General features: G+C 46.2%; 1 protein-coding gene across 11 annotated transcripts; it reads left to right on the forward strand.

Annotated features, from left to right (window-relative positions):
• The first annotated feature begins 11 nt into the window (after positions 1 to 11).
• On the forward strand, positions 12 to 26,002 carry STAG3 (STAG3 cohesin complex component). 11 transcript variants are annotated; one of them, XM_019930601.3, is made up of 34 exons: positions 12 to 148; positions 1,939 to 2,121; positions 3,230 to 3,332; positions 3,721 to 3,837; positions 5,552 to 5,648; positions 6,373 to 6,449; positions 6,734 to 6,938; positions 7,368 to 7,519; positions 10,553 to 10,626; positions 11,779 to 11,902; positions 12,388 to 12,486; positions 12,694 to 12,773; positions 13,104 to 13,211; positions 13,479 to 13,593; positions 13,756 to 13,861; positions 14,039 to 14,142; positions 14,383 to 14,475; positions 14,585 to 14,674; positions 14,934 to 15,134; positions 15,254 to 15,324; positions 15,432 to 15,519; positions 15,990 to 16,070; positions 16,158 to 16,250; positions 16,411 to 16,579; positions 16,675 to 16,811; positions 17,581 to 17,682; positions 18,201 to 18,349; positions 18,608 to 18,736; positions 18,836 to 18,993; positions 23,234 to 23,408; positions 23,658 to 23,759; positions 24,060 to 24,138; positions 25,220 to 25,279; positions 25,560 to 26,002. In XM_019930601.3, the coding sequence occupies exons 2-34, from the start codon at positions 1,949 to 1,951 to the stop codon at positions 25,566 to 25,568; spliced, it is 3,720 nt and encodes a 1,239-aa protein (XP_019786160.2). In that variant the 5' UTR covers positions 12 to 148; positions 1,939 to 1,948; the 3' UTR covers positions 25,569 to 26,002. The 11 variants fall into 11 exon arrangements, with proteins under 11 accessions (XP_019786160.2, XP_019786157.2, XP_019786158.2 ...); XM_019930598.3 differs by having other exon boundaries at positions 13,756 to 14,142; XM_019930599.3 differs by having other exon boundaries at positions 13,756 to 14,142; positions 25,223 to 25,279.
• Positions 26,003 to 26,786: the final 784 nt, after the last annotated feature.

Below are 26,786 nucleotides of genomic sequence, written 5' to 3' on the forward strand. Positions count from 1 at the left end.
GCGGGATCGCCCCGCCGGCCAGAGAAAGAGCGCGACCTCCGAAAACTGAACACGGAGCACGATCGCTGGACTAGGCGGCATCTGCCGAGACAATGGGAGCGGGAGCCGGACAGGAGGCGGGGCCCGGGGCGGGGCCCGGCCAATGATGGTAAGGAGCCGGACTCAGGGGCGGGGTCAAGGGAGAAATTAAGCCAATGTACTGGGGAAGCTCGGCAGTGGGGCGGGACTCGGCAGGACTAAGGAGGCTGGGGGAAGGGCGTGGCCTTCCTCGGGGGCGTGGCTACTTGGTTCGCAAGGCGGGGCCCGGGTGGAACCCAGCGTGTGGTAGTTGATGAAGCCAGATTAAAGGAGCTCTTACTAGTGCAGTGTGAAACCCGGCCAATGGGGGGGGAACTTGGGGGCAGAGGAGCGGGGCTGGGGCGGGGCCGGGAGGAGCCGAGTTAAAGCAGGTGGCCAGCGCGCGGGAGCCCACGTGACACGGCGGCACGCTGAAGAGCTCGTGGCCGCACGAGGCTGCCGGAGCGCCGTGACTGGAACGTGGTGAGCACGAGCTCGCACGCGCCCAAGCCTCGCGACAGTTTGCCCGCCCTGAGACGAGCCGTTGGGCTCGCGCCTGCGCACCGCACACCCCGCGCCTTCCCGCGTTTTTCTGGAGTCTTCTGCCACCCAGAAGGGAAGCGGCGGGCGCCCGTGCCGGACTGTGGGGCTGGTGGGGAAGGGTGACCACAGAGACCCAAGGGACCCGCGGTGGTGACTTTTCCTCAACGCAGCTCGGCCAGAAGTCGCTGTTCCGGGTTCAGACAGTGAGGCTCCCCTTTGACCCAGGCGGTCGCCCTCCCCCACACTCTGGCCCTGAGAGAGGACTTTCCCTTTTCCATACCCTCCTCCACAGTGGCCAGGAATCCCAGACCCAAAGGCTGATAGTCGCTCTCCTGAGCGGTTAGACGGCTCCTCCGCCCAAATAGCGTAGCCCCGCGTTGAGTAGAGATCCCCTCTTCTGGAAAAATGGAGAATGCGAGCTTTCCGTGACTCCTTCAGCGTTTCCGGCCTGGTTCTGATGGCGCCTCTAGCCCCAAATCGTTAAGTGCGTCGCAGCCGGGTCCTTGAGGAGTCCCGTTCTAGCCTTTTAGAAATGGAAGTCTAGGTGCTTCTGTGGGGGTGGGGGGGGTTGGGGGGGCGGTTCTTGTTTCTCGTTTGCACCCTGTGAGCTGGTTTTCTTTCACTGGCAGTTAACTCCGAATCCTGGGGAGAGGGGTGTGTTTTAAGCTGCCGTGGTGTGTGCCTTCCTCGGTGCTTGGGGAGTGACCCCAAACCGGAGGTCGGCGTTGGGGCCGTGGTGTCTTTAACGCCCTGATGCCTCAGGTCGGGACTGTCTCCGTCTTTTTTTTTTTTTTAATTTATTTAGCGGTACGCGGGCCTCTCACTGTTGTGGCCTCTCCCGTTGCGGAGCACAGGCTCCGGACGCGCAGGCTCAGCGGCCATGGCTCACGGGCCCAGCCGCTCCGCGGCATGTGGGATCCTCCCAGACCGGGGCACGAACCCGCGTCCCCTGCATCGGCAGGCAGACTCTCAACCACTGCACCACCAGGGAAGCCCACCGTCTCTTTTTTTTTTTTTCTCAGTTGAAGTAATAGAAGATTTACAGTGTTGTGCTAGTCTCTGCTGTACAGCAGAGTGACTCAGTTATATACACACATACGTTTTTTAAAATATTCTTTTCTATTATGGTTTATCCCAGGAGAAACCATAGAAGCTGTGCTGTTCTTTTTTAATTTGACCTGTAGTTGATCTACAGTGTGTGCTCCGTCTTATTTTTTTGTGGGTCCCCCACTCCCCGAGTTCCAAAGCAGTTCCCTTGGAAACAAGGGGGGTCGTCAGGGCTGCGGATGGAGACGTGGTGGGACAGGAAGCCTTACCCCTTCTCTCTCTCTCCCGCAGTTGGACCACCATGGCCACCCTGCGGTCGTCGTCCTCCCAGTCCCATAGCTCCTCCTCCCCGAGCAGTGGGTCCTCCCCGCTGCGCAGAGCTGTGGGGACTGGGCCGAGGAGCATGTCTGCGTCTTCTAGTTCGTCTGTCGCTGTGCCCTGTGATGACAGGGATTCGGACCAGACATCGGAGGGGTGAGTGGGGTTGGTTGCGTTGTCCGCAGCTTTTCTCATTTTCATGTAACAGACGGGTAAAGTGGCAACACGTGTGTGACTATGAAAAGCCAGGAGATGCTATACTGGTTCAGAACAGGCTGGGTTTCAGCTGCCCTACGTGTTGGAGGCGTCAGGAATAATCCATCCTGTTCTGAATCCATCATCCAACTTGTCTGAACCTTTCTTGAACACTTTTGTGTGTTCACGGACAGCCTCCGGTGGGGGCCCACAGATGGGGGAAAGGGAAAAGAGTTCTTTATTTGGTACCTGAAAACTAGTGTATACTTTTTAGTTGGTGTCCTGTAGTTCTTTTGTTTGGGGTTTTATAAAGAGGTCCGTAGCTGTTGGCATTTATGAGCTTATTCTGGAAGATTGTATGAGTATGTCTTGGGTTTTAAAAAAATCTTTCCAGGAAAAAATTAATCAAGGTCTGATTTATCCCCTGGTAATTTTTTTTTGCGGTATAGTTGATATACAATATTGTATAAGTTTCAGGTGTACCACATAATGATTCACAATTTTTAAAGGTTATACTTCAGTTATAAGAGTATCCCATGGTAATTTTAATTGGTCTCTTCTGAATCATTTCTATTTGTCAGTGCAGCTGTTTGGCACCAGGTTATATCTATTTTGTAAATTTAACCCTAATCAACAAGACGTGAATTTGTTTTCAAGAGGTAAAATTTAACACCAGGCACGTATTAATCTCTGGTTTGTGTATTAGTAATACATGACTTACTGAGCCATTTTTCTCTACTCAGCAGTGATCCCCTCACTGCTTATGTGAATATCTTTTTTTAAATGTGAATATCTTTTGATTTTCTTATTCAGAGAGGATATTAAGAAAGGGTTGTCCTTTACCTACCTCAGTTCTTCATCTCCAATGCTTTATTCAAGTGAAAGTTTTCCCTTAAGACGTTGTCCCTACTTCCTGGCAACAGTAAGCTCATCTCTTCTTAAAATCTGAATATATTTTTCTCATGGAGAGGGATGTAAAGTTAGAGACAAAAAGAAACTATAATTCATTTACCCTTTTATATATAGGGACTAGGGTGTTGTATCTAAGCAGAGCCACACTCCCTCACAGGGATAGTGAATCTTTGTCAGCTGGTGAAGGCAGTGACTTCGAAGACAACTTGAGACGAAATGTAAAGAAGAGAGCAGCAAAACGACCACTCAAAACAACCCCAGTGAGTCAGTTTTGTTCTGTTTTTGAACCTGGTCTGGGAAGCAGCAAAAGAAAACCTAGAAGAGGTCAGCTGATATGCTTGATGAAAAGACAAGGCTTAAAAAGTGTTAAGGGACAGAAGTAGGAAGAAGGCAGATTTTGAAGAGCAAAGAATAAGAGAAGAGGGTATTAGGGTATAGAGGAACAGGAATGGGGCTTAGGGACTTTTAAAAGGACAAGAGGCTAGAAATAATAACGTTTACAATATAAAAATCAGTTATTTCTAATCTGAGTCAGTAACTCAAACTCTGCTGTGGAATTGGCAGCTTAAGCCTACCTGTGTGATGAGACCGAGCGTTAATGTCACTTTCACTTTTTAAAGATATTCGTGATCTCTTTATGCTTACTAGGTGGCAAAACGTCCAAAGAAGGGGTCCCAAATGGTACGTGCTCATGGTCAGAAAGAGTCAGAGCCACCAGCCAGTGATCTCTTTGAGGCTGTGAAAGCTGCCAAAAGTGACATGCAGGTAAAACAGAGTGTCTCATCTCTGTTTCTTGATACCATCTTACCCCTCGCTGGGTGGAAAGATAAGTACAAGTGCTTACAAACTTGATTTAATGTAGACATTTTAGTGAACATAACCTGTATCAGGAAAGGCAGATAAGACCACAGAGTGAATCCTTGGAGGGATTGATGTAAGGGGAATCTTACATGAGAGGGAATGTTCCTTTCCTAATAGTATCACAGAACAGAATAGATTTTGCCTTGATTGATTGATGGAGGAGACAAGGAAAGGCATTGGATAATGTAGAGAAGAAGCTTGGATTTGGGTGGCAACTTGTTCACCCTTGTCACTTTTTAGCTCCATTTCGACAGTTATACCTAATTTTTTTCCCTCCCCACATACCTTTTTTCTCTTCTTACATTTCTTTTTCAATAATTTTATTGTAATTACCATCTAAAAACATGAAAGGCATATATGTGCTTAAAAATTTTTTTTCAGTGATCACCCAGGCCTCTAGCCCCAGCTCAAGAAATGAAACCTTAATGGTGCTGTAGAGACCCTTGTGTATCCTCCCTCCACCTTACTCCCCCAGTTCCCTCACCACCCAGAGATAACTACTAGAATGAATTTTCTGTTAACCATTCCCTTGTCTCTCATTATAATTTTCTCACCAATGAATGTGTTTTCCTTAATTTAAGTGAATGAGTCGTTCATTAGTTTTCTATGACTTAAATTATTTCAGTTGTTTGAGATTGACCCTTATTGATGTATAGTGTGGATTTTTCTAGTTTTTAGAAAAACTAAAAATTTTCAAACATACGGAGTTTTTCTGTTTTTGTTACTGGTTTCTGTGTGTTGGAATTCTTTGGGGCCTGGGTTGAAGATGGGTTGTTAAGAGAGGAAACCTACGTTTGCTTTTGGTGGTTGAGTGAGGATGCTCCAGAGTCACTTTTTTTTTTTTTTTTTGCGATACGCGGGCCTCTCACTGCTGTGGCCTCTCCCGTTGTGGAGCACAGGCTCCGGACGTGCAGGCTCAGCAGCCATGGCTCACGGGCCCAGCCTCTCCGCAGCACGTGAGATCTTCCCGGGCTGGGGCACGAACCCGTGTCCCCTGCATTGGCAGGCGGATTCTCAACCACTGCGCCACCGGGGAAGCCCCCAGAGTCACTTTTAATTAAATTGTCTGATTGAGGTTATTTTGACTGTAGAGGTAATGTGGATCTTGACTGCAAATCCAGATATGGGAACTGGCTTATGGTTTTGAATTCTCAAGGGACAATTTGTTTTTCCCTCTACCCCACACTAAGGTCATAACAAGCTAGTTTTCTTGCTGTCCCCATCTTACCTATAGGTTTATTTCTCATTCTTGCTTTCATGAGGGTGTGACTCTTTGCAGGAGCCTCCTTTTGGACTACTGTTTTTGGAAGCCCCTTAGGCTCTATCTCCTATGCTCTACATTCCATGCAGCCATCTGGACAGAAAGTTAGTTTCCTAACTGTCTGTAGTTAAGAGACCCCTCAGAGCAAAAGTCAGCTTGCTTATCTCTCAGAACCGCTACCTTCACTTCATTTTTGGCTTTTATGGAATTTTACCTTTTATTCTGGTTTAGCAATACATTTTAAAAGATGTTTTAATATTTTAATCAGAAGTTTAGATGCTTCAGTTAGAAAGCTTATACAGAATTTCTAGTCTGTCATGTTGCCAGAAATAGAAATCATCCACATTGTTTTCCTAGTCTTTGGTAGATGAGTGGCTGGATAGCTACAAGCAAGACCAGGATGCAGGATTCCTGGAGCTCATTAACTTTTTCATCCGATCATGTGGATGTAAAGGTGAGGAAACTCCTACCCTTTTCTAATCCCCAGCCTTTGCTCCTATATTGTAAAACTTTTCCTCCTTTTAGATGTGTAGGATTAGGCATTTCCTAAATAAATGGAGAGGGAAAAGCGTAAGAAAAATTTCACTTATTTAACTAGTGCCGACTACATTGTTGATTGGTAAGTAGGGAAGAGATCCAGTAAGGAAATGTGTTGGTTTGGAGACAAGACACTTTGGAGAAAAATAAATAATCATGCTATTGTGATGGTATGATGTTTACAAATTTGGAAATGGACCATCAGACTTTTACTCTTCCTTTCTCTAAATGAAATAATCTTTTATTTTCTTATTCCTTATTTCTCAGCCACTTCATCGCATATTTCTCCACTGAAGCTGTGGGGCCCCAGGTCCCCAGAGGCCATGACCTAACTTTAGTCTTATACGTCTGCAGATTGTATTATAAGAATCTGGCATAGTTTTCTTTGTTTTTTGATTGTTTGGAATATTTTTTTAACCATAGTTTTCCACTGTTTGATTCCCTTGGGTTTTCTAGAGAGGTTGCCTTATAGCAGGTACTCAGTTAGATGGCAGCAGATTTATGACTAGGATTCAGGTCTTCTGATTCCCCACCTAAGCTCTTTTCAGTATATTTCCTAGCTCATCTTCAAATGTGTATGTTAAATGGTCATGGTGTCCTGTTATTTGCCTTCTAAGTACCTCATCTCCTCCATTTCTCAGGCACTGTGACCCCTGAGATGTTCAAGAAGATGTCCAACTCGGAGATCATCCAGCAGCTAACAGAACAGTTTAATGAGGTGGAGGAAGACAGTCCAGGATCCTCTTGCCACTCTTTTTGCAAAATACAAGGCCCATTGTCCTCCTCTTTCTGATTCTGGGAAATAGGATAGCTTTTAGAAAGAGGAGTTTAATCTCTTGGGAGCAAAAGGGACCTATACACGTTATCTGAATAGGCCTGTAGAGTTGAAAATGAGGTATAAGAGATACATTTTTACTATACTATTGGGTTTTGACATCCAGTCCCTGTGACTTCATAGACCTGGTAATAACTTTTCCATCCTTTTCATAACCTCTTTTATAGGACTCAGGAGACTATCCTCTGATAGCTCCAGGCCCATCCTGGAAGAAGTTCCAGGGCAGCTTCTGTGAATTTGTGAGGACGTTGGTCTATCGGTGCCAGTATAGCCTCCTCTATGATGGCTTCCCTATGGACAACCTCATCTCTCTGCTCACTGGCCTCTCAGACTCCCAAGTCCGTGCCTTCCGTCACACTAGCACCCTGGCTGGTAAGCAGTCACTTTTATTCTGTCAGTGTTCTCTTGGGGGTTGGTAGAACTTTCCTCTGTTCTCCAGTCCTGGATCTTCTTTCCTACCTGCATTCTAGCTCTTTACTTCAGGGTCATGCTTCTTTTATCCCAAACCTCCATCCAGTTTCTCATTAGTGGAATTGTAAAAAGGAGTGGATTACAGTGATAGTTTCCAGCCTTAACGTGTTTCTTATAGCTCACCACTGGGAATATGCTAAGCATTAAAGGAAGCCCAAAAGAGTTAGGGAGAGAAAAAATCCACTCCAGAACAGTGAGTCTTAGGATTTTAGGGTCACCCTGTTCTAGCTTTTCTTTTTCACTGCCCTTTTTTTCCTTCTTTTTTGAACCTACCCTCCCTCTCTCTGACTTAATTAATGATCTCGTTATCTTATTTTTACTGACTCAAAGCCATGAAGCTGATGACCTCCTTGGTAAGAGTTGCCTTCCAACTGAGTCTGCACAAGGACAACAATCAACGTCAGTACGAGACTGAACGAAACAAGGGGCCAGGACAGAGAGCACCTGAGCGACTGGAGAGCCTGTTGGAGAAACGCAAAGAGGTGAGAAGTGTTCCCTGCCTCTTCCCTCCTCTGCTGCTTCCATCACAGCTGCTGCAGCCCACCTTATCAGTCCCCAAGCTTCTCTCTGCTAAGGCACAGTCCCCCAGGCAAGCTTTGAGATCATGAATGATGGAGTCTGGCAATAGTTTAATAGACTACTCCGGTCAGAGGTTATTGCATGCTCACTTTGTTTCTGGGATGTGGGCTCAGTAGAGCATTTCTAGTTTAGAGTAAATTTTAGAGTTCTCTATGATTCCACTTTTGCTCAGTTTCCATTGTCTGCATTCATTATCACAGGTGTTTAAATGTTGTGCCTGCATCTTGTGCAGGGGGTTAAGCATTGACTTTCTTGTCAAGTGTGCAGTATGCAGGTTACCACAGGAGTACTGAAGGCCAACCACTGATGCGGGAGGCCAAGTGTTCAAGAAATGGATAGGACACAGGCCTTTCAATCTCTCCTGCGTTTAAATTCTGTTCCAGTTAGCTACTAGCTCCATGGCCTTATGTAATCTCTAAGCTTCAGTTTCCTTTCCTTTAAAAAGGGAATAATTCTTTTTGTGAAGATTAAATGAGATGAATAAATTGCCTAGCTGGGCACATAGTAGGTACTTGCTTTGTTGCCTGTTAAAACTTGAAGAAGACCACTGGAGGACATAAACCCCAACAAAATCTTTTACACTGATTAAACCTTCAAACAGCTGTGTCTATCGTGAGACTAACACTGACTTTCCCCTCATTCCCCCTAAGTATCTGAGACCTCCCCCACCATGAGGTTGGCAGGACTTATCATGTGTAACTATGCCAGTTGACTGTTTTCCAGCCCTCACCAAACATATCTTCCATGCTAAATCATTAGAGAAAAATCTATACTTTCCTGATTCTCTTTTGCTATTTTCACTGTCAGTATGTCTTAAATCTTATGTGTACTGGGTCTGTGTCAAATCTTAAATTATATACACTAGGGTGACTCCTATTATTTGGACTTCTCTGGCCTCTTGCTTCATCAGTTATCGTTTTGCTTTCTGTCTTTAATCTCTCCCTCACCACTGTTTTCCTCTCTCCACTTATAAATGTATATAAGCCCTTGAATCTTCTTTCATTCTCCTCTATGAGCTACTCCATTTCTATCCTTCCTTTTAGAATTTCCTTACTTCCTTAATATCCAACTGAATCCTTTCACTACCTAGCTTCTATCCCCATTTTTTTTCTTTCAAGTTATTTTCAACAAACCAGTGACTTTTTTTTTTTTGCGGTATGGGGGCCTCTCACTGTTGTGGCCTCTCCCGTTGCGGAGCACAGGCTCTGGACACGCAGGCTCAACGGCCATGGCTTACGGGCCCAGCCACTCCGTGGCATTTGGGATCTTCCCAGACCGAGGCACGAACCTGTGTCCCCTGCATCGGCAGGCGGACTCTCAACCAGTGCGCCACCAGGGAAGCCCAAACCAGTGACTTCTTAATCCCTATAGCCAATGACCTTTTTTCAGTATCCCTTTTCGATTTACATAGAATTTGGTACTGATGACACACTTTTCCTCCTTCCCTCCCTCTCTCCTTTTCCTTTAAGTATGAAAATTTTCAAACGTTCAGAAAAATAGATAACACTGGTAGAATGAACACCACATACAAATCTAGATTTAACTAGATTATTTAAATCTAGATTTAACTAGATTTAAATTTAGTTTTAACTAATATTTCACTATATTTGCTTCATCTATTTTTTTTTTACTATTTTGTATTAAATTATGGGCATATTGGTATTTCAACCTAAAGACTTAAGTATGTCATCTCAAAAACATGTTACTACATAATCCTAATACCATTTTCATATCCAAAAATATTAACAGTGATTCCCTAATATTTTTAATCCCAATTCATATTTAAAATACTCCACTTGTCCCCAAAATACCTTTTATATCTGGTTAATTCCAACCAGGATTTAATTAAGAACTATGCATTACATTGGGTTGTTGTGTTTCTTAAGTCTCTTTTATACAGAACCTCTGCTCCCCCCCCCCGCATTTTCCCCCAATATATTGATTTATTGAAGAGTTGGGGCAGTTGTCTTAAAGAATGTTCCCTTGTAATTCTGCTTCTTTGTTATCTGTTATTCATCTAATCTAGGGTTTCTCAACAATGACATTTAGGGAGCTGTCCTGGCATTACAGGATGTTTAGCAGCATCTCTGTCCTCTATCCACTAGATGGCAGTAGTACCTTCCCAGGTTATGACAACCAAAAATGTCTACAGACATTGCTGAATGTCCCCTGGGAGCCACCAGTTGAGAACCACTGATACAATCTCTTCCTTCTCTTTTTTTGTTGCGCTTCTTTTGTCAAACTGCATTTATTAAAATTTTTTTCCCCATTGTTGTTAGTCAAAAACATGTATAACTACCAGCTAGGGCCTCTGAATAGCCAAAGATAGTCAAAATAATGAGACACAGAAGGGATATTATTTTTTCCAAACACAAATCTCTGAGGCATTAGTTGACTATACGGCTTCCTCCAGAATTAGAAGGTTTAACCTTTTTCTATTCTGATAACTTATTGGCTACATTTTCTTTTTCGCTGCTTTTGACTGATTAGTTTAATTACTTTTGTTTGCAAACTCCACCCTTCTCATCAACTTTGTATTTTAGATGTATCTACTGACTGCCTGATTTCACCGGCCTGTCCACTGTCACAAGTGGATGAGTAGGTGATACTCTTTTCCAAGTTATCTAATCCATAGAAAGAGAGAGAAAGTTAGAGGCCTGTAACTTTCATACCTTACTATAGATGTATATTTCTCATGTGGGGGAAAAATGATTTGGGGAGATAGAAGTATTATGAACGTGTGGGAAGTAAAGCCAAATGTCCTGAAAATTTAAAAAAAAAATTAGAAGGTTTAAAAGGGAACAAAGGATACCAGAGGTTCAGACTGTGTCCTCCTATTAATAGGAAGTAGGTGGATGTCATGCTTTTCTTATATTTTTGTGGCCTTATATTATTGGGGGACATGAGAGATTGACCTGTTACTCCCTGTCCTCTAGCTCAGAGAGCATCAGGAGGAGATTGAGGGAATGATGAATGCCCTCTTCAGGGGTGTCTTTGTACATCGGTACAGGTGAGTTACTGGGCTCCTCTCATTGAAGTGGCTGGTCCTCAGTTATGGAGTCTGTAGAAGTGACAAGGTCTCCTCCTAACCCTGAGTTATCTGGTTAGTCCCACAGCTAGCGCAGCTGGGGCAACAAATGTTCCAAATTAGGTTTAGTTTATCCCCACCTACAAAGGATCGTGTAAATTCTTCTGGGAGAGACGATAAGAGGGTAAGGCATTGCTGAGTATTCTTCTGCTCCAGCTTTGCCTGAGACCTCCCCTGCCCCATCTTTCTGGGGCTTGAGCCTTGAGAGAACAAGAGCAGAGAGCCAAAAGGCAGGACCTTTCTGAGGGTGTACAGCTCGGCAAGCCTTTTCCTAGCCCACTTCACTGTGCCTTACACTGTGCTAAAGGCAGGGGAGTTTTTTTTTTCTGTTTTTTTGGTTTTTTTGGTACGCGGGCCTCTCACTGTTGTGGCCTTTCCCTTTGCGGAGCACAGGCTCCGTTCGCGCAGGCTCAGCAGCCATGGTTCACGGGCCCAGCCGCTCCGCGGCATGTGGGATCTTCCTGGGCCGGGGCATGAACCCATGTCCCCTGCATTGGCAGGCAGACTCTCAACCACTGCGCCACCAGGGAAGCCCGGCAGGGGAGTTTTATACTGGGTAAAGAACTTCTTCCTCAGTATTTGTGTCTCACTCTTACCTAGATTTCAACCTCTGCCTTTCCAGAACCCTTTAGCTGATGTAATCTTTTCTTGAAGTGGAAGCAAAACAGACAGGTGGATATATTGTACAACACAGGGAATATAGCTTATATTTTATAGTAACTATGAATATAACCTTTAAAAATTGTGAATCACTATGTTGTACCTGAAACTTATATTGTATATCAACTGTACCTCAATTAGACACACACACACACGCAGTTTGGGCAACAGCTAAATTAAATTCCAAAATCGGTTTTTAAAAGGGGCATGGAGGATAAGTTCAACTATTTTATAGGTTGGTTACAGAAAGAAAGTGTTCACTTTTTAAAATATTCACATTGGGAGGAGGAAATGAAAGGCCTAGTACCTGGTGTTTAGGCAAGAAAATAGATTCTCCTGTGACAGAGATATCTGCTGGGATGGAAAGTGAGTTTGGAGAGAAGGTAATAAGGGTCAGTTTCTCTCTGTGCCTAGGGATGTCCTTCCTGAGATCCGTGCTATCTGCATTGAGGAGATTGGGTCTTGGATACAAAGCTACAGTACCTCTTTCCTCACTGACAGCTATTTAAAATATATTGGCTGGACCCTGCATGATAAGGTGAGAGTTGAGTCAGTCCTCTTCCCTGCCCTAGGATGCTTCAGCTTTTCCTGGTACTGCCACTTAGGTGTTTCACTAGTGGTCAGTGATCAACTCATCAAGACACTGAACCTCGAAATTCCCCCAGTATTTGGGAGAGTAGGATAAGTTAGGAGAGAGAAAGATATATCTAGGAGATTAAATGCCTCAAAACCACAGTCGAGTGGAGAAAGACTTTCCCTATGGAAAGGCGAGAAAGTTGACAGGGTGGTAATGCAAGTGCTAGGGTGGTAGCCAAAAGATCCTTTTAATCATGATTGCTAAATTCTGCTGTGATCCTGTTGGATTTTAAGTGAGAAGACAGCTGTTCATTGTCTCTGAGACATCTCAGAGTCCTCGATACAGAGGACACCCAGGCCCAGAATGAGTAATCTGAGAGGGAGGTATGGAGGCCCAGTGAGGGTGAGTAGAGGAGGAGTCAGCCACATTTCCCTTCTCCTCAGTAGCATCGAGAAGTCCGTCTGAAGTGCTTGAAGGCTCTAAAAGGGCTGTATGGCAACCGAGACTGGACTGCACGCCTGGAGCTCTTTACCAGCCGCTTTAAGGTAAAATCGGGACAGTGCTCCTGTGCTTGGCTCTGTCTGTGGTTCCCATTTCCCCACCTCATTTATCCATGTCTATTACTTTTATATATCCATAGATATCCCAGTGTCTGCTTCTACACCCTGTCTTTAGGAATCCCTCAGATTCTAAGAAAGCGGTGTTTTGGGATGGATATAATGAGCTATTGAGCAATGTTCTCCTTTTTACAGGACCGGTTGGTTTCCATGGTCATGGACCGAGAGTATGACGTGGCAGTGGAGGCCGTCAGGTTACTAACACTTATTCTTAAGTGAGTCCTGGGAAGTGGAGAGGCAAGCATCTCAGACTTACCTTTCAGCATCAGACAGGCCCTTCCAGAGTCCTATCCCTCCGCGGATCATAGGTTGACTCTTGTTTATATACAGGTTGAAAGACAGAGGTCACTCCCGAGTTGCAGGATCTTCAGGGGGCAAATTTTCTATCTTCTCTAACTCTTCATATCCCTCTGTTTTCCACTCTTCCATTTGGAAGTTCTTTGTGAGTTAATCCTTGTTGGTTTTCCCTTTTTGTTTCTAGCCTTAGTTAGAGGCTAGAGGACGACATTCATATCCACCTGCTTGTTCTGCGTTTCTCCTGGCAGGAACATGGAAGGGATGCTGACAGAGGCAGACTGTGAGAGCATCTACCCTGTCGTGTATGCCTCTAACAGAGCCCTGGCCTCTGCTGTGGGGGAGTTTCTGTACTGGAAGTGAGTGGGCCTCTTTTCGTTTGTTCCTTTAACACCATCATCTGTTGTTTTCTCTCCATCATCAGCTGGTGCTCTTTCTAAGGGCTCCCCATACCTATAAAGTCTCCCTTGGTGTCTCCTTCCCTTCTCAACACCTTGGGGCTTTCCTTAGCTCTGTGCCTCTTTTTTCTTTAATCCTCTCCTTGAACTGTTTCTTCCTTCCATGGTAACTGTTGCACTGCTTACTTCCTTCCGTGCTATGCCCTTTCCCTGTGTCCCCTCTACCAGGCTTTTCTGCCCTGAGTGTGAGACAAGAACGGTGGGTGAGAGAGAGCGACGCCGAAGTCCACGCTCCCAGAGGACTTTCTTCCACCTTCTGCTGTCCTTTTTTGTGGAGAGTGAGGTGACGTATGAAAAGGAGCTGTTGGGCTCTCAGGCGTAAGACCTTCAGGTAGAGAAGGATGGGAGCTGGCACTGCAGGAAGGAGAGAAATGGTTCATTAGTAGCCAATTTCTAGAGTTTTAACATGTGGCGTCAGTAACTTAACATCTGTCTTCTTCCACAGCTCCATTACCACGCTGCATACTTAGTAGACAGCCTGTGGGACTGTGCGGGGCCTCAGCTGAAGGACTGGGAGAGTCTGACAAGCCTGCTGCTGGAGAAGGACCAGAGTGTGTGCCACCTGGTAGCCAGGGGAGGGGACCTCTCATCTCCTAGTAGGAAACCAGGAGAGATTTCTCTCCTGACTTGTGAAAAACATAGGTGTCATGGGCGGTGGGGCGGTGGGGTCCTTGGAGATGGAGGGTGGCCACCCTGTGATTCTGTTTTCCATCCTCCTGCCACCTCAGACCTGGGCGACGTACAGGAGAGCACACTGACAGAAATCCTTGTGTCCAGTGTCCGGCAAGCTTCCGAGGGTCACCCGCCTGTGGGGCGGGTCACGGGGAGGAAGGTATGGCAAGAGGGGCAGGGTAGGTTGCTTAGCAATATTAAATCCAGGCAGGTATTGTCTGTCCTAATTCTCAAGTCTTAGGTTCAGGTGCTCCTTCCTCTGCCCCTCAAAGAATTCCATTTCCAGAGAAAGAAATTGAAGGGAGCTGCTGAGTTTTCCTTCCTGGGAAGATAAAATTGTTGGGCAGAGGAATACATGTACACACACTTTTACCCCACCCCCAAATGATTGTAATTCCAGGGCTTAACACCCAAAGAACGTAAGATCCAAGCCGACGACAAGGTGAAGCTGACTGAGCACCTCATCCCCCTGCTTCCCCAGCTCCTGGCCAAGGTAGAGGGTCCCCACTGCTCAGCCTCTGGGAATGAGTGGGTGGAAGGAACTGGCCTCCAGATTAGCAGTATAGCAGGTAATAAGTAGGCTTCCCTCTCAATCACCACAGTTCTCAGCTGATGCAGAGAAGGTTGCTCCCCTGCTGCAGCTTCTCAACTACTTTGACCTCAACATCTACTGCACCAGGCGCTTGGAGAAAGTGAGGAGAGAGGAGGACACATTCCCTATACTTTGCTACTTTCATCCTAGGGCCAAAGGTTCTACTGCCAGTATCCAGTTTTTCTCAAGAACCTGGATTCTAGAAAAACCAATAAGCCCTCCCTTTCTGAGGCATCTTATGCTTGAAGTTTAAAGCTTTCGACCCTGTTTCTTTCCTCCCCACCTCTAGACCCTCCCGGAGGAGTTGTCCTCCCTGCCCCCCCCACAGCACGGTCTTCTCCCACCGTTTTCTCTCTCAGCACCTGGAGCTGCTCCTGCAGCAGCTCCAGGAGGTGGTGGTGAAGCACGCAGAACCAGCGGTGCTTGAGGCTGGTGCTCATGCCCTCTATCTGCTCTGTAATCCGGAGTTCACGTTCTTCAGCCGGGTGGACTTTGCCCGCAGCCAACTTGTGGATCTGCTGACTGACCGCTTCCAGCAGGAGCTTGAAGAGCTGCTGCAGGTTGGAAGTGGGGCTGCGTGATGGGACACCCCAGACTTGTGTGGGAGAGGCCCCAAGATGGGGGTGTGGATCTGTGAGTTCTTGGGGAAATCCCACTGTGGACCTTCTTTCTTCCTCAGTCTTCCTTCCTAGATGAGGATGAGGTGTACAGTCTGGCAGCCACCCTGAAGCGCCTCTCTGCCTTCTACAAGTGAGCAGCTCCCCTCCTGCTCCTTCTTCTGTTTCTACCACTGTCTGTGGGGTTGATTCCTCTCATTCTCTTCCAGTGTAACGTTTTTCTCTCCCCGCCCCCCAAAGTGCCCATGACCTAACTCGCTGGGAGCTCTATGAGCCCTGCTACCGACTCCTCCGGAAGGCTGTGGACACAGGAGAGGTTCCTCACCAGGCAAGTAGACAAGTTGGAGGCAGGAGAGGAGTTTCAAGGGCTGTGTCCTAGGTGGCCACCACATATGCAGTTCGAGTCCCGGGGCTGTGGAGCAGATGAGAGAGAGAGAGATCTTGATCATGTGTGTCGTTCCTTCCATCCCAATCTTGGAAGGTGACTGTACTTTCCAGCACCTGAAAACAGCTATTCTCTCTGGTTTCTGGGGAGTCAAGGATAATATTGAGGGGGTCTAGGAGACTTTAAATAAATTAGGGAGAGGTGGCATTCCTACTCAGGATAGAATCCTCTGAAGACTTCCAGAATCAGTTTTTTTCTACCGGAAAAGGAATTGGGTCTCTCCTAATCTCATTTTCTCTCTTCTGTCTGCTTTTTTCTTTTTTCCCTCCTTTGTGTGTATCTGCCTGTCTGTCTCTCTCTCCCCACCTGCCCCTTACTCCTGACCCTCATTTTGTCACATTTGCTTGTTACAGGTGATCTTACCAGCCTTGACTCTTGTCTATTTTTCCATTCTCTGGACACTAACCCACGTATCTGGATCAGATGCTTCCCAGGTGAATATGGGTCTGAGTAGGGGGAACGGGAATGGAGGAGTCCGTGTCTTCCTTCATTTCTCCCTGCTGAAGCCATTGTCTCCACAGAAGCAGCTGTTGAATTTGAAGGGCAGGATGGTGGCCTTCTGTGAACTCTGCCAGAACTGCCTCTCAGATGTGGATCCTGAGATTCAGGAGCAGGTGAGCGTTTTCTCAAGTGAGCGTATGTCAGGATGTGAGTCATCCCCCCGACCCCGACCCTGTGGTCTGAGGAAACCCCGTTCTGAGGGGAAATTGGCAATGTAATTTCTGTCTTGGTCAATATTCTGTCCTTTTTAAGCATTCTTTTTTTCCCTGACAGGCTTTTGTATTGTTAAGTGATCTGCTGCTCATCTTCGGCCCTCAGATGATTGTCGGGGGACGAGAGTTCCTTAGGCCCCTTGTCTTTATTCCTGAAGCCACTCTCCAGTCTGAGCTGGCCAGCTTCCTCATGGACCACGTCTTCATCCAGCCTGGAGGACTGGGCAGTGGTACAGGGGCTGTATACCTGGGGCTCAGGCATATAGGGCAGGAGGTCTGAATCTGTGATTCTGATGTTTCCCATTCTGCACTTGGTGTGAACCAGGTCATTCCCAGGAGGATCATTTACAGATAGAGCAGCTGCACCAGCGGCGCCGCCTCCTGGCTGGGTTCTGCAAGCTGTTGCTTTATGGGGTGCTGGAGATGGACGCAGCCTCGGATGTTTTCAAACACTACAACAAGGTACAGCAGGGTGCCAAGCTGAGCATGGCCATGGCTGCAGACTCTGTAGCACTACAGAAAGGAGGGTTGGAGAGATGATGGTATCAGGCTTAAAAGGAGAAGCAGGGGGGAAGGCCAATAGTTTAGAATAAAAGGACAAAGAAAAGAGACTTTAGTAGTAAATAGTTAGTGGAGAAAAAACTGTTAGGAGGAAGAAATTCATTGGAGGGAAAGTATCTTCTTCTTGTCCAGATTTTTTTGTGTGTGTGAATCTAGTCTATGGAATGGGGTAATGTAAGAAAGGGAAATAAGAATGGAAGAGGGATCAGTCCTCACAAGATACCTAGATATATACCTCATTTCCTCAATCCAGCATTGTGTTGATTTCTCTTTATTGAGTACGTACTATCCCAGGCACTAAGGACACCTCAGTGAACAAAATAGTCAACGGTTCCTTCTTCCTGGAGCTTCTGTTCTAGTGGGGAGAGACAAATAGCAAAGGCTTCGGTGCTGGATGACACTGGGCTCTGGCAGGCTTAATATCCTTCTTCTCCAAGAAATGGGCTCAGGGCAGAGTTTCTTCCCTTACTTGCCTAAACTGATTTCTTTGGGGCTTTGTACCTGTTGGTTAGAAGTATGGTCTAGTATGAGTTGTTTTATGCTTAGGTTCTCATTTCCCTACCTAAGGCTGTTTCGGAAAGAGATACGGTTAGGGCTGTGAAGAAACAAAACAAAACAAGTAGTTTTTTCCTGTGGTCAAACAGTATCTTCTCCACTTCTTTTCCCTCAGTTCTACAATGACTATGGTGACATTATCAAGGAAACGTTAACTAGAGCAAGGCAGATTGACCGAAGTCACTGTTCCCGAATACTGCTGCTGAGCCTCAAGCAGGTATGCCCTTCTGCCTACAGTGCCTCAGACCTGACGTGCCCTCCTTGCAGCCCACCCACAGCTGTCTAGAACATGAGATCCTTCAGAGCAGGAAGTTTCTGATTTACTTTGGCTTTTATTCCACATGACAGTCACCTTCACAGTTAACGGAGCCATAAAAAGTATTTTTTTTAACTGTGGGCTGTTTCCACCCCAACCCCATAGAAACTCCACGTCAGTTAGGACATGGGAGCACCAACAATAAAGTGATAGGGAATTCCTAATTCTTTTTCTAGTCTGTTCTCTCTCAACCCCTTCAGTTACTACAGACATTTTTATTGTTACAGAGCAGGGTGAAGCCTCTCTCTGTTGCAAGGGGGTCAGGAATAGGGTCAGTGTCCTAGGAGGAAAGAAAGAGTAAAAATAGCAGATGGTGTCCCAAGCCCTTTCGGATTTCTGGGCAGAGAAGGGAATGCTATACTTCCTCGTTTCTATCTTGTTCCTCCCTTTCCCAAATGTGCCATGTCTCCTGGACACAGTTATACACAGAACTGCTGCAGGAACAGGGGCCCCAGGGCCTGAATGAGCTTCCAGCCTTCATCGAGATGAGGGACCTGGCCAGGAGGTTTGCCTTGAGCTTTGGACCCCAGCAGCTACAGAACCGTGACCTTGTGGTCATGCTACACAAGTAAGGAAGTATTGGTTGGAAAGCAAGGTACTTGAATCTTCCTAAGAGGGCTGAGCCAGAGGCTGGGTACAGGGAGGGCTGGGAGTGAGGTCTCAGAGGGGGAGGGTAAGCATGTCGAGGAGTCGCAGTAGAGTTGGTGAGCGGGTATCCTTTGGAGACAGGCTGGGTCCAGGGGAAGAAGCACTTGGACAGGATGCCTCAGCCCTGGGAGGGAAGTGGGAAGGGACTCTCTTCCTAAAATGATTTTGCTCAACCAAGGGAAGGCATCAGGTTCTCCTTGTCTGAGCTTCCTCCAGCTGGCTCCTCCAGTCAGCCCCCAAATCTGGCATTCCTGGAGCTCCTTTCAGAGTTCTCCCCCCGACTCTTCCATCAGGACAAGCAGCTGCTGTAAGTTAGGGCGTGGGTGGATAAAGATGGGAGTTAGAGAAGAAGGGTGTGGCGAGGGCCTGTGACCACTTCAGCCTCTCCATCCCACCCCTTTCTTAGACTGTCCTACCTGGAAAAGTGTCTGCAACGTGTCTCCCAGGCACCTGGCCGTCCCTGGGGTCCAGTCACCACCTACTGCCAGTCCCTCAGCCCTGTAGAGAGTACAGCAGAGGCCAATCCTCAGGGCTACCCCCGCTCCAAGAAGAGGCGCATTGAAGGTAAAGTGCTGTGAATGCAGGTATCAGGGTGCTCAGTGCTACTTCCTTGATCGCCACTACCTAGATACGCAGCATATTGGCTTTTGCGTCCTTCAAACTCTTGTGTCTGGTCAAATAATTATTTCATTAATCACCTACTATCATTAAGGGTACTCATTTTCTTCAAGGTTTATCTAGCCAACTAAAAACAGCGAACTTCTGTGAAAAATTAAATAGAAACTAATCATAAAACCAGAGATTGAACTCAGAAATCTGTACATTTAGGATGCCTCTCTGTGACATCTTGTTATTTTCCAATTTTTAAAGATTTTTATATAACCTTTGTGATTTTTTAATCTTCAGATCACTACCTGTCTTATAATTTACCTGTTGTTTTCTTTAAACTGATTTTCTTTTTTTTAAAAAATATAGTCTCATCTTAAGTGGTAATATCCTAGAAATCACAAGTTTGAGGTGTATGTTTGTGCTTTTTAGGGTACATTTTATTTTTATTAAAAAAATTTTTTTTTGTGGTATGCAGGCCTCTCACTGTTGTGGCCTTTCCCATTGCGGAGCACAGGCTCCGGATGTGCAGGCTCGGCCCAGCCGCTCTGCGGCATGTGGGATCTTCCTGGACCGGGCCACGAACCCATGTCCCCTGCATCAGCAGGCGGACTCTAAACCACTGCGCCACCAGGGAAGCCCTAGGGTACACTTTAAAATGTTAGTAGTCATTCGCCATTCTCCCCATTCCCCCAGCCTAGGCAGCATAACTAATCTACTTCCTGTCTCTGGGTTTGCCTATTCTTAGACATTTTGTATAAATGGAATCATATGGTATGTGGCCTTGTGTGTCTTTTACTAAGCATCATGTTTTCAAGGTTCATCCATGCTTAGCATTTATCAGTACCTCATAACTTTTCATGACCAAAAAGCATTCCATTGAGTGGATATGCCATATTTTATTTATCCATTCATCAGTTAATTGACATTTAGGTTGTTTCCACTTTCTGTTAGGCATAATGGTGCCGTGAACATTCATGTGTAGGTTTTTGTGTGGATGTAGGTTTTCACTTCTCTTGAGATATACCTAAGAACTGAAATTGCTGGATCATATGGTAACTCTATGTGTAACTTTATGAGGAACTACCAAATTGTTTTCCAAAGTGCCTACATCATTTTACAATCCCAACAGCAATGTACAAGGGCCCCAGTTTCTCTACATTCATGCAAACACTTGTTATTGTCTTTTTTATTTTATCCATCTCCTAGTGGCTGTGGATTGGTATCTCATTCATTGTAGTTTAAATTTGCATTTCTCTAAGGACTAATGCTGTTGAGCATCTTTTCACATGCTTATTGGCTATTTGTATATCTTCTTCAGAGAAATGTCTGTTCAAATCCTTTGCTCATTTAAAAATTGGGTTGTCCTTTTCTTGTTGAGTTCTTTACATATTCTAGACAAAAGTCTCTTACCGGATGTATGGTACAGAAAAATTTTCTTCCATTCTGTGGGTTGTCTTAATTTTCTTGATGGTGTCCTTTGAAAATACAGAAGTTCTTAATTTTGGTGAAATTCAACTTATCTATTTTTTTTGTTGCATGTGCTTTTGATGTCTTAAGAAGCTATTGCCTAAAGTCACAAAGATTTATTCCTGTGTTTTCTTCTAAGAGTTTTCTAGTTACAGCTAATACATTTAGGTCTGTGACCCATTTTTTTTTTTTTTTTTTTTTTTTTCGGTACGCGGGCCTTTCACTGTTGTGGCCTCTCCCGTTGTGGAGCACAGGCTCCGGACGCGCAGCCTCAGCGGCCATGGCTCATGGGCCTAGCCGCTCTGCGGCATGTGGGATCTTCCCGGACCAGGGCACAAACCCGTGTCCCCTGCATCGGCAGGCGGACTCTCAACCACTGCGCCACCAGGGAAGCCCTGTGATCCATTTTGAGTTAATTTTTGTGTGTGTTGTGAGGTAGGGTATGAATTCCTTTTAATGTCTTTTGTATACCATCTAAGGACATACTATATGCGAGATAGTGTGTTAGGTGTTTTAGAGGCCATGAAGGATTCTCAAGCAGCTTACCATCTAATAGAAAAGAAAGCAAATACATTTATAGAAAATCTGAGTTATGAAGTCACCACTAAGTAATAAATTCCCAGGGATTTGACAGAGGAATGCTATAGAATTCAGGGAAGGAAGGTATCATTTTAAGTTTAGTTGATCTGTGAAGGCTTTATCAAGAAGATGGGATTTAAGCCGGATCTTGAAAAATGGGTAAGATTTATATAAGTTGAACAGAGGAGTGAGTATCATGGGCTAGCAGAAGAGCACAAGCAGAACATAGAAAGGTAAGATTTTGCCAAAGCACATAGATGTATAGATTGGTTTGCCTAAAACAGAGTTTGTAAAGGTAGGAGAAAACTGAAAAGATCGGTTCCATTGTTCATTCAGCAGACACTTACTGAGCACCTTGTGCTCAGTTGTGCTGAGAATACTGCAGTGAACTGGGGATGGGGAAATACTGATGAGGTGGGGATTGCAGTCTTACAAAGAGTGATTGGGGAAGGCCTTGGAGAGAACATGAATGCAGGGGAGAAAACTGAAGGAAGTGAAAGAGGGGGTGCCTTGTGTATATCAGAATAGCAGACTAGAGGGTGCAGCCGGTCCAGAGGCCATGGTGGGAATGTCTCTGACACATTCAAGGAACAGCAGAGAAGGCCGGTATTGCTGAATGGAGACTGTGTAGGATATGAGACCAAAGAGGTCGTAGGAGTCCAGAGCATACGAGCCAGAATAAAGACTCCAGCTTTTACTGACAGTGAGATGGGTAAACATTGGAGGATTTGAGCACAGGATTGACAGGATTTGCCTTAAATTTTAAGGGGTTCCTTCTGGCTGCTGTGTTGAGAACCGACCGAAGGAGAGGCAGGGGTTGAAGCCAAGGAGCTGGTGAGGAGGCTGCTGTGGGGGCCCAGACAGGAGATGAGAGTGTGTGAGCCAGGGGAGCAGCGGATATGGTGAGAAGTGGCCAGATTCTGGACATACTTCCAAGATATCACTAATAGGACCTCATAATAAGAAAGAATGTAAGATGTAAGAAAGAAAGGAGTTGAGGATGACTCCAAGGATTTTGGCCTAATAACTGGAAGGATGGAGTTGATAGCACCTGAGATGGGGAAGGCTGTGAGTGAGAAATGAAACCAGGGCTTTAGTATGAGCCATGTTACTACAGGTGGAGATGCTGGACAGACAGGAATTTGGAGGAGGGGGGCAGGCAGACTTGAGATAGATGTGGGAGTTGGTACTTAAAGTCATGAACCTGAATGGCTAAGGAAGCCAGTGAAGATGGAGATAGGGAGAGGTCCCAGGGCTAAATCTGTGGACATTACACCAGTGATAATAGGTTGGAGAGATTAGGAGTCACGTGGGGGCCCAAGGTTTATTCTCTGGGAACACAGCTCACGGACGTGGCTCTTCCCTGTTTCGATAGCCCTCTGCTTAAACCAGAAGCAGCTCACTCTCCGGTTGCCGGTTTCAGTGTACAAACAAGGCTGTGGGGAGGGAGGATAATGGGGGTATGAACGTTTACAGTTGACAAATTCTAATATGGATTTGACTTATGTTTTAAAAATAGCATTACCTAGGTTTTCTAAGACATTTTGGGTTTTTTTCTCCTCCTCTGCCTTCCTAGAGCTCTGCAGGAGAGAGTCCTTAATATTTTGAGCCCCAGGTCTTCCATTTACCCTTCATATTAGAACTGTGCTGACATTGCCGTTATCTCATTTTTTCTGGCTTCTAAAAATCCAGTCTCCCGTTTTTCTGTTTCTCCTTAACCCTCATGTTTCCTCCCTCATTTCAGGCCATTCTAAGCTTTTTCTCACTACAGAAATCTTGAATGAATAGGATTTCAGATGTCTTCATTGATTAACTGAGACCCCTCAATCTTAGGGACTCCAACCCTCTCTCACATTCGTGTTTGTATGTTACTGTTTATCTGTGGAATGTATGTCTCTTTCCTTCTCGTTTTCTAAGCTGTGTAATGAGCTTTTCTTGGACAAGTCCTTGGTACAATTCTGTAAACCCTACTTTTTATAGTACATAGGGCTGTACTCGTTTTTAGTCGTGTCATAATGAGACCATCTAGATTTTCCATTCCCTTCTTTTATAACTTTTCCTTACCAAATTCTGAGCAGGTCTTGAAAAACTAAAAGTGTCTGTGGTGGTACCTGGTTTACAGTTAACATGTGCCTCTGCTGCTTTGCAGGCCCCTCCAGGCGGCACAGAGAGGACATCTCTGCATCACAGGAGGAAAGCCTACAGCTGAACAGTATCCCACCCACACCCACCCTCACCTCAACGGCTGTGAAAAGTAGGCAGCCCTTGGGGGGATTGGAAGAGATGGAAGAAGGCGGCGGCTCAGAATTGGCATTTACCCAAGGGTGCGGCCCCAGGAGAGCCCGGCTATGATGTCCCAGTTTGGTGTCTCGTCATTTCTGTTGCGTTGTTCCCTCCCACAGCACCCCCTCATTCTCGGGTTCTTCTCTGGTCCTTTTCCCTTTCTTTAGCTTTACATTTTCTCTTTTTCCCTCCACTCTGAGCTTTTCACTGGCTTTCATGCTGGCCACTTTACCTCCTCTTTTTACCTTTGTTTTTAACCCTTGTCACTGATCCACCTTCATTCCCAACAGCCAGCCCCTTTTAGGTGCCCAGAGGTTAAGGTCCTCGAGTCCACAGCATTTCCAGACTCCACTCAACTCTTTGGGTCCTGGTCTGGGCAGCCGGCTGACCCGGTGAGCTTTTCTCATCATCTTCTGTCTTCACTTCAGATGTCACCCATTGTGAGGGGATTCTTTCCTTCTCATTGCTTCTATGCTGGTGCTTTGTGGACTTGTTTTAACCACAGAACACTTCCTTCCAGTGTAACATGGAACCCTAGTATGTAAAACAGATATAAGTAGAGCTGCTTTGATTGAAGCTGGAGTGGGACTCTGGAGCCCTGGTCTGCTTACTGCCCACCCTGTTCCCCTGGGATGCCTCTGAGAAACTCTCCGGGGTCCTTGAAAACCTCTACTCTTTGCCACTGTTTCCAGGCTCAGCCTGATGGAAGAGGATGAAGAAGAATTAGAAATTCAGAATGACTCAAGTGAAGAGTGGCAAGGTACAGGCAAGGTGAGTGGATCCAACAGTCCCTTCTCCCTCTAGAACTGGAAGCAGATGTGAGGGAGAGAAACTATTGTGATTCTCCTCTGTCCTGATGATGCCTTGTCCTTGGAAGCTGCCCAAGATGTTTTGAAAGAATCATAGAGTAAAGGAGGAAGGGTTTGTAAGTTGCTGTTGACTTTGCTTGGACTTTAAGGAAATAGGGGGGGAAAATTTTAAATACCATTGGACTGGAATAGCACTCCCACACTCTCAATCCCCTTATAGGTATTTTGCCTCTTAATCTACTAAGAATTAAAGGGAGTCCTAGAGCTAGACAGAGATGGAAGGTCACCCAGTCTCCAACCTTGCAGCCCATTCAGCAAGTCTCTTCATAACACATGCACACAGGCACAGCCGACCTTCCTTCCTCTCTCCTTAGAGGGCTGCCCCAGTCCCTCTTCCTCCAGTCACTCCATTTTCTACCCTTGCCTGCCTGCTTCCTCAGGAGGATATGCTGCCAGTTCAGTAGGAGAAGCATGCAATTCGAGTGAGGAGACCTAAAAGTCTTCCCGTTTTACCACTTTATCAAGTTAGCTCCTTAACCCCTCTCAATCCCCTCATCTTTAAAATGGACCTTTTACACAAAATACGAAGTGAAGGCGCCTTATAAACAGAAAAGGATTGTGTGTCTGCTGCTGTTCTGCTCCCTTCTCTTCTCTTTGAAGGTGGAGAAAGGACACAGTAGAAGAGGGGAGTGGAGGTCTTGTGCTCAAAGGGAAAACCAGATAACATGTTCAACCCAGAGACTAGACAGCAAGGCCTCTATTAGTCTTTCCTAAAGTCCCCTCAGGAAAAACCCCATTCTCTCGTTCCAAAGCTGAACAAATTTAAGGGTCTCAGTTGGCAGGCCAGGAGAGGAAGCACTTCTCTGATGACTCTGACGCTGCTGCCCACTCTGACTTTGCTCCTCTTCCCTCCCTGGCTGCTTCAGGGACCTACCCCAGCCTTCAAGCTTGTCACGAGAGACTGGAAAGGGACCTTTTGTTGTTGTTTGCAGGTGATGGGAGTGGGGAGGGACCTTTCTGATTTTTGATCCCATTCTCTCTAGCAGTCTTCCCCCAGTGAGCACGGGCTGGACGTCTTAGATTTTACAGAGCTGAACACTGAGGTGAGCGTCCCCAAAACAGACTGTGGAAGGCAGGTTAAGAGGAGTTGTGCATCCTTGGGAGACGCTGGCAGGTAGCACATGTGCCTGTCAAGTAGGTGGAAAGAAAGGCCACAGCCCCTGGCCTGCTGTCTCAGCTGCCTTGGGGCTTTAGGGGTATGCTGGGGGAGGGGTGGTACAGGAAGAGAATGAGAGTTGTCCTCTGGAGGACCTTGCAGTCATCTCTTTGCCCTTTGGTCTGTTGTTAGGTCTCTGTATCTTACTTTCATCTTTCTCATTGTAGGATTTCTGACATGACCCTATGTCCCTCCCCATCTCCACTCCCCATCTCCACTCCGCACCTCTACGACATGACCACTTGGAAAAGGCCAATGGGAAACGGAGCAAAAGGAATCATCACTTCCCCTTCCCCTTCCCCAGGGGAAGGAGAGGTGGGCTGTGCCTTTCTAACCTGACCTTTCTCTGACTGACCTTTCTCTGATGCTGCTAGGATAGAGCAGTCATAAGCCCCCTGTCCTTCCTGGTGCACCATGGCTCTGTCCCTCTGTTTGAGCAGAGTGCCTATTTTCTGCTGTTTGGAGGGGTGGGAGCTTCGCCTCAGTATTGGAGAGGGGTACTGCCTGTGTTGAATGGAAGGAGCCCATTAGTTTTTCTGTATTTTGGGAATGTCTTTCCTAGCCTCTTTTGTGCCTTGCTGATTTAGCTCAATAAACATGTTTGAGTCAATTCCAGGTTGTGGCTTGAGCGATTGTTAAACTGATGGAGGTCAGGTTCTTTCCTGGAGTCTTACGCAGCTCTGCCTAGCCCTGTGGTCCCATGTACCAGGTGCATTGCACACACACACACACACACACACACACAGACGCACACACACACACACACAGGCGCGCGCGCACACACACACACACAGACACACACACACACACACACACACACACAGACACACACACACACACACACACAGACACACACACACACACACACACACACACACACACACACACACCACCCCCCCACCCCCACCCCCCCGGTACGCTGGCTTTTAGGGATGGATTGCTTAGTAAGTGGGAGACTGGCTGCCTTTGAGTAGTTTATCTAGTGGAGACAGTTTAGGCTGAAGAGGGAAGGTAAGAATAGCATCCTGATTGGCTGAAGGGTGCACCTACCCGTCTCACCTCCACTGAGGCCAGGCCAGTCCACATATCTTGGCAGCCTTCACTCAAAGGTTCTTTCCAGGGATAATTTCATGCCCTCATCCCAGAGACACCTGTCATAGTTTGAACTTTTATAGAATCTCAGTATCTGAGAGTTGGGAAGAAACTTAGAAGGTATTCTGAATGACCAGCCCCAAATCCTCAACACCATTGTCTCCTTCATCCTTTCCTTCCCTAGCTAGCTCCTCACCAAGTCCTGGCAGGTTATTCTCCAAAATGTCTCAGATCTCTCTCTTCTCTCGGTGATTGCTATCATCTCTCACCCAGACTGCCACAAAATAGCCTCCGGATGCTGG

Source organism: Tursiops truncatus, chromosome 15 (genome assembly GCF_011762595.2).
Source record: "Tursiops truncatus isolate mTurTru1 chromosome 15, mTurTru1.mat.Y, whole genome shotgun sequence".
Lineage (NCBI taxonomy): Eukaryota > Metazoa > Chordata > Mammalia > Artiodactyla > Delphinidae > Tursiops > Tursiops truncatus.

Bases quoted from the DNA above. Each gene is read 5' to 3' on its own strand.
- STAG3 (XM_019930598.3), top strand. From the start codon at position 1,949: ATGGCCACCCTGCGGTCGTCGTCCTCCCAGTCCCATAGCTCCTCCTCC. The intron at 13,212-13,478 runs GTGAGTGGGCCT...CCCCTCTACCAG, and splicing joins GGGGAGTTTCTGTACTGGAA to GCTTTTCTGCCCTGAGTGTG. The intron at 16,251-16,410 runs GTGAGCGTTTTC...TTTCCCTGACAG, and splicing joins ATCCTGAGATTCAGGAGCAG to GCTTTTGTATTGTTAAGTGA.